The 6,358-nt window shown below is 48.0% G+C and overlaps 1 protein-coding gene across 1 annotated transcript; it reads right to left on the reverse strand.

Moving 5' to 3' along the window:
• Window positions 1-1,473: 1,473 nt before the first annotated feature.
• On the reverse strand, window positions 1,474-6,145 carry LOC128906169 (C-C chemokine receptor type 4-like). Its single transcript, XM_054193073.1, has 3 exons — window positions 6,041-6,145; window positions 5,885-5,953; window positions 1,474-4,695 (listed from the first exon to the last, which is right to left on the reverse strand). Exons 2-3 carry the CDS (start codon window positions 5,936-5,938, stop codon window positions 3,619-3,621), a joined length of 1,131 nt encoding a protein of 376 aa, XP_054049048.1. The 5' UTR covers window positions 5,939-5,953; window positions 6,041-6,145; the 3' UTR covers window positions 1,474-3,618.
• Between the last annotated feature and the right edge of the window lie 213 nt (window positions 6,146-6,358).

The following is a 6,358-nucleotide window of genomic DNA, read 5'->3' on the forward strand; positions in this document are numbered from 1 at the left end:
ATTTCCAAATTTCTTGGGCAATCAGCCCACTGAAGCTTCTGCTATCTGGTTTTAGGTCCATTCGTTCCTTCTATCCTGTTTTCTTGTCAAGAATAATTTACCGAAACGTTTTACAGAGTTACAATCATAGAGGCTTCCATATTGATGTTTATTTTTTTTCTGTTGTGATCTTTTCTGGATCTGTTCCTGGCACGGTTAGTAATTTCCATGGTGCTCCATCACTGGTGTATTAAATCAGTGTTTTCAAGAGTCTGAAAACAAAACAGGATTATCCTGGACATGATACAGTTACCAGGGGTTTTGTGAGTTTTGTGCATGCTAATGCAGGCCCCATCCCTGCACAGGAGCAGCTTTCGGCCAAGAGAGATGTGGGACACAAATACCCTTCATTAACCTTTCTTTTTTTTTTTCCTTGTAAAACTTTTGACCAGTTTGGCATTCCCCTGGAGCTGCGCGGCAGGTTGCACAGACGCAGGAAGATGCCTCCTGCTCTCCTGTGCTCTCAGTGCCCTCCCAGACACCGGCAGGGCAGCAGACTGCTCCCAGCCCCCTCCCTTCAAAAAAGGAGAGGAGCTCCGAGACCTGCAGAGATGCTGCTGGCCACCCGCAGTGACACAGGGCAGGTTTTGCCAGCTGTGCAGCCTCCGGATATGGGTCTCACCTTCCCCCTTTGCACAGGAAGGCAGCAGTAGCAGCTCAAAGCAGCTGGGCTGGGAGGAGAAGCTGAGGTCAGGTCCAGCTCAGGGCTCCTGGTGTTGCTGCTGCGATGGAGGAAGGGAGCTGCCTCCGGCAGTAAATCCTTTGAGCCGCAGAAAGCATCCTCCCTGCTGGAGGAAGGCTTTGCAAGCGGGGCTGAGGCAGAAGCAGGGGGAAGATGCCCATTAGAGTCTCGTGAGAACTAGTGAAGCAAAAGACTTTGCAAAGAAGGCTCTGTACATTTATGCTGCCCTCACACCATGGGGTTACAGCCCTTGTGGAGAAGGCCTGGGTCTCAGTCTTGCTCCAACAGCTGCATGGCTGTCACTGACACCTTGGAAAAGAGGTAGATATCCCCTAGCAGAGATGCTCAGCAGCTCCAGGGAAAGGCCATCCTCTTGTCAGCTTGGGCAAACGGACTCCAGTGCCTGCCCCAAAGAATGGCTGCAGAAATCATTCCTGTCTCTTGTGTTTTGGCTGAGCAAAGTCCCGTCTAGAGGGCTCACACTGGGAATCTGCAGCGGAGCAAGATAGCTGGTGCTGTACTCCTGCCCACCACCCTTTTGTCTTTGTCCTGAATTTTTGTGAATCCCCTTCTCGAGCATCTGAGTGTTTGCCTATACAAAAATAAAGCCTGGTGGCCAGGCACCCAAAGGGCAGGAGCTGCACTGCTGCGCCTGGCTGCGACCCTGCTGCTAGGACCTTGGCAGCAGCTGAACCTTTTCCTCTGGGCAAAGACTTTGCTTTACAATTTGGAGAACATATGTCATGGCCCAAATGAGCCAGCACTTATTTCTAACACACATACTGTTACTGGCCCGTTCTTGCAAAAAACCGTACCTTGCAGATTGCAAATATGAGTAGGCATTAGAATAGTAAATCCTATCCGAAGAAGATCGGTGGTTTAAAAGAATTTTATTTTGTGGTTTGTTCTGCTCTGCTCTAGGAAGTAAGCCCAAAGGCACTCAGAATGTGTGGAAACACTACAAGGGTAGACTCTTACAGGAAATTAAACTTCTAGAATAAAAGGTAATCTACTCTGCTTCTTTTTCCCAGGGGAGGAGGAAGAGGGAGAGAGAGAGAGGAGGGAGAGAAGAGGCAACTGGAGGGATTGTCAGTTTTGCAGAACTGCCCAGGACAGAAGAAAATGCACAAGCTGAAAGAATGATAATGAAATAGGTCCATCAGGTGTAAGGATTGTGCAATTACACTGCATGCAGTATCTTTATTATAAAACTTCAAATACGGTGATATCTTATAGAGAGAAATAGATCAGGACTAAAAGCTTCAGAACACCGTTGCATTTATTTATTGATATTTGTATATATAAAACAGATATATATATACATGTATATGTGTGTGTGTGTATATACACACAAGTTTGTGTATATATACACACATGTACACATATATATATATGTACGTATATGTACAGCTATATGTACATGCATGGGTAACCATTCAGATATAAATCCAAGTTGGAACAGTAACTGGGAGGTCAACCCCAGTCACACGCTCGAGAGTAGTGACGATACCGGCACATCAGTTGCTTAAAGTGTTCAAAAATTTCCCTCATGGGGAAGTGTGAGTGTCATCTGGGTTTTAGGCATCTCTAGAGCCTCTGGCCACTCAAACCAGCCGGTGCTGTCTGCTTTAGCTACCACCTGTGTTACAGGATGCATGGTGTACTACCCTTGTTTGTGCCTCTCTCCATCCTGTTTTGGACATCTGCAGAACAACCAGCCCCTTGGCCAGCAGCTCTGCTGAGAGCAGCCACCGCTCTGGCCTGTGGCTCACCAGCCAGTGGGTCCACAGGAAGCTTTGGTAAATGACTCACACACAGTATTTTTTCCGCTCTTCAGTGGAAAAAGTTTCTTGGTAGCTATTTCCCTGCTCATCCCTAGGGCACTCATTTCTTCCCATACGGATTTTTTCTTGACACCCACAGTGTAATTTATAGGCTACAGCTTCCAAACCCTTCCAGCCCAGGAAGGCCCTGGTAGCAGATAGGGAGTCAGGATCATACCTAGATATTCCTCTATGTTGATTTCAACAAAACACATGCATAGCATTTATTTCTTTGTTGCTTATCTAGTTATTCACTCACTAAACCCTTTCCGGGCTGGAAACCTCATTCAAATCTGTCAACTGGGAGCCAGGCAGGATGCCTTAAACTTGGGCACCAATTCCCTCCAAAGAGTGGGTTCCCGCTCTTGCGGTGAGCTCCATCCCTGCCTATGAAGCCAATCCACTCTACTGAGACAAGGGAAGGAGCAGCCAAGTCTCTTGAGTTCAGAAACAAACAGTTCCTTTCAGTATGGTATCTGAGGTGGGGGAAGAAATGTTTCTAAGGCACCTCTCCATGCTGCTCAGATAGTGTGGGCATCTGATGGTAGTTTCGGCCTCCCTTTCACAAAGCAGGCAGGGCAGGACGTGACAAGGGAAAGGGAGGGAGATGCTAAAAAAGATCCTAAAAAGTAAGAACGCCAAAGCAACCATGATAAAAGCATGCTCAAGCAGCTGCTTCCACTTTTCCTGTAGTGACAGGATGAGTGGTAATGGCTTCAAAGTGGAAGAGGGTAGTTTTAGATTAGATACCAGGAAGAAATTTTTCACTATCAGGGTGGTGAGACACTGGAACAGGTTGCCCAGGGAAGCTGTGGATGCCCCATCCCTGGAAATGTTCGAGACCAGACTGGATGGGGCTTTGAGCAACCTGGTCTAGTGAGAGGTGTCCCTGCCCATGGCAGGGAGGTTGGAACTAGATGATCTTTAAGGTCCCTTCCAACCCAAATCATTCTATGATTCTGTGATTCCTGTCCTAAAAGGCTGCCCAAACAGTGCATCCTTGTGGATGCCCTGCTGGGACAATTTCTCAACTTCAGGTCACCTGTTCAGGATGAAAGTTTTTGACTCGTAGCTCTACAAGACACTGCCAACAAAAGACGACTGTGAAGACGTCACGTGCAGAGAGGAATGCTTGTCCAGACTGCGACCATCAAAAGCACTGTAGTCTTTGCAGACCAACAGAAAACGTGTGTATTTTCTGAAAGCTTCACAAAGATGCTTCTTGAACTTCTCACCCACAAAGGCGTAGATGACTGGGTTGAGGCAGCAGTGGATGAAGGACAACGCCTCAGCCAGCTCCATGGCTAAGTCTAGCCTTTGGCTTGTCTGGCAGTCGTCAATGATATACATGTTCCTCAGAGAGTCCATAAAAAGCACAATGTTCACGGGGGTCCAGAAGAGGAAGAACACAATGACAACAATAAAAACCAGTTTCATTGCTTTGTACTTGTTTTGAGTATGGCACTTCTGAAGGTTTTTCAAGATGCTGTAGTAGCAGAAAATGAGGACACCAACCGGAATCAGCCACCCCAGGACATTGACTTCAAAATTACTCAAAGTCTTCCAGCCGTTGCTGCTGTCAGGATAGTGAGGGATGCACTTAGTCTGGTTATTGTCATTCATTTCCTGGAAAAAAATTAGGTCTGGTGCTGACGCTAAAATGGCAACTGCCCAAAGGACCAGGCTGGTAATAACCCCATAGGCAGTTGTCCGAACCTGTAGAGCGTAGACAGACCGGACAATGGCCAAGTACCTGTCGATGCTCATGATGGTTATGAAGAAGGCACTGCTGTAGAAACCAATAAAGTAAGCTGAGCTGATGATTTTACACATCGCATTTCCAAAAGTCCATTGTCTCCTGATGGAGTACTGAACCAAGAAGGGGAGGGAGAAAACAAAGAGGAGGTCAGAGATGGCGAGGTTCAACAGATACACGTCAGTCATGGCCCTGACTTTCTTGAAGACTGTTAGGACCCAAACGACCAAAGCATTTCCCACGAGACCAGTAACGAAGAGCAGGGAGTACAGCACTGGAAAAAAGGTAGATGCAAATGCTGGAATATTTTCAAGATCACAGCTGACGTCCAGTTCTGGGTAGAAGCCATATTCATAGGCTGCAGAGGAGTTAGATGTTGATAACATGTAACCCACCTGTTCAAGGACAATGAAGTTCATGAGGCCCAAATCCCAAATTACCCTCTTAGTAAATACACTAGGTACAAGTCAGCTCACACCAAGCTGCATGAGGACAAAACAACTTTGTCTCAGCTGTGTTGCAGGATGCAACTGAGGAATAAACATGAGTGACTAGTCCTCCCCTGCAAGATCCTGGATGAGGTTCTTGCACCAGAAGGGCATAGAAGACCAAGGAAAATGCAGCTGTGGTGGTAAACCAGAGGTTACTAGTATCCCCACACCAGCTCCATGTGGGGTGCCCAGCCCTGTGCCTGCAGTCCAGGTGGATGTGGTGGGCTACTGGGGCCAGAGCCAGGGAGCATCCACAAACCAGCAACGAAATGGGCATGGCCATGGGGCTGAGAGCCCCTGACAAAGGTTTCGGGGTCCTATTCCATGTTTCCTTCAGAAAGGAGAAAGGGAGCAGTGCTCAGGGAGGAACTGCCATGTAAACATTCATCTCCTAAAAGCTGCATTTCCACTTAGCTGAGTGCCAGAAATACCCATTGTGGGACAAGTTACTTTTGCAGAGCATTCCCACATGGTTCTAGCAGGTTTTCAGCTGTAAAGGCACCAGCATGTACAGGTCACCAGTGGGTGCTGCACGTTGCATGCTCTCTCCAGCCCAAGCGAGATCAGCGGTGGCAGCTCTGGCCTGAGGGGCAACTTCCCAAAGAGCAGATGGGGGTTTCCGCCCCTTCTTCCCCCCTCCCTAGCAGGAACTTTGCCCTCTTGGCCTGTGCCAGCACAAACCACTGCTGGCAGCAGCTCATGTTCACCAAGACTTTACTCCGCTAATGGGAACTGCTGGATTTCCTTTCAACACCAGCGGCTCTGCTCTCCTGGCACCTGTCCGGATGCACCAGCAGCAGTGACATTCCCTTTCCCTGCTCCCCGGCCCCTCACAGACTCCCAGCACCAACCACCACTTCCCTGTCACACACCTGTGACAGCAAACAGCTAAAGAAGATGGGTGGCAGCATATCGCCCGATCTCATCAGCCAAAAACTCACTGTTTTTTTCAGAGACCAACAATCACACTGATTTCTTCTAAACCCTCGCCGTCCCTACCAGGTACTATGTGTCCCCTTAGGCAAAACTGGACCCCTCAGATGTGCTACTGGCCTCAGCTTGCAGGGCAGCAGCCCGGCGAGGAATGACTCACCGACACATTTTCAGAGTTCCCCTCGTCCAGCAGGTACATCAAGTTCCCTTCCATAATCCAACACTGTGTCTGAAAGTGTGAAAAAAAGAGAGCCTTTATATCACAGATTTTCAAGAAGCGGGCATACCTTCACACATATATGTCGGCAGTATTTACCTTAGCTTATGTTGCAATCACAAGTCACAGGCAAGGTCCTCACTGTAGCAGTGCACAGTCATAAAATGCCTTTTCCTCTGGGTGATACGTGTTACATTAAAGATGTATAAAACCCAAGCCAATGAGTTCACCTCTTTAGTTGACACCTAGAGAAAAGGAAATGTGTCAGGTTTATCTTCTAAATGATCTATGTCTTTTCACTTTGAGCATTGATACGAACGTCAGTGGAAGAGATGTGCAATTTCCCCCACGCGTCTGCAAAGTGCCCTCATCCCTCACCTGCAGCACTTGCTCTGCATCCCCCGTGGCTGGGAGAGG

The sequence above is a fragment of the Rissa tridactyla genome, chromosome 2 (assembly GCF_028500815.1).
Source record: "Rissa tridactyla isolate bRisTri1 chromosome 2, bRisTri1.patW.cur.20221130, whole genome shotgun sequence".
Lineage (NCBI taxonomy): Eukaryota > Metazoa > Chordata > Aves > Charadriiformes > Laridae > Rissa > Rissa tridactyla.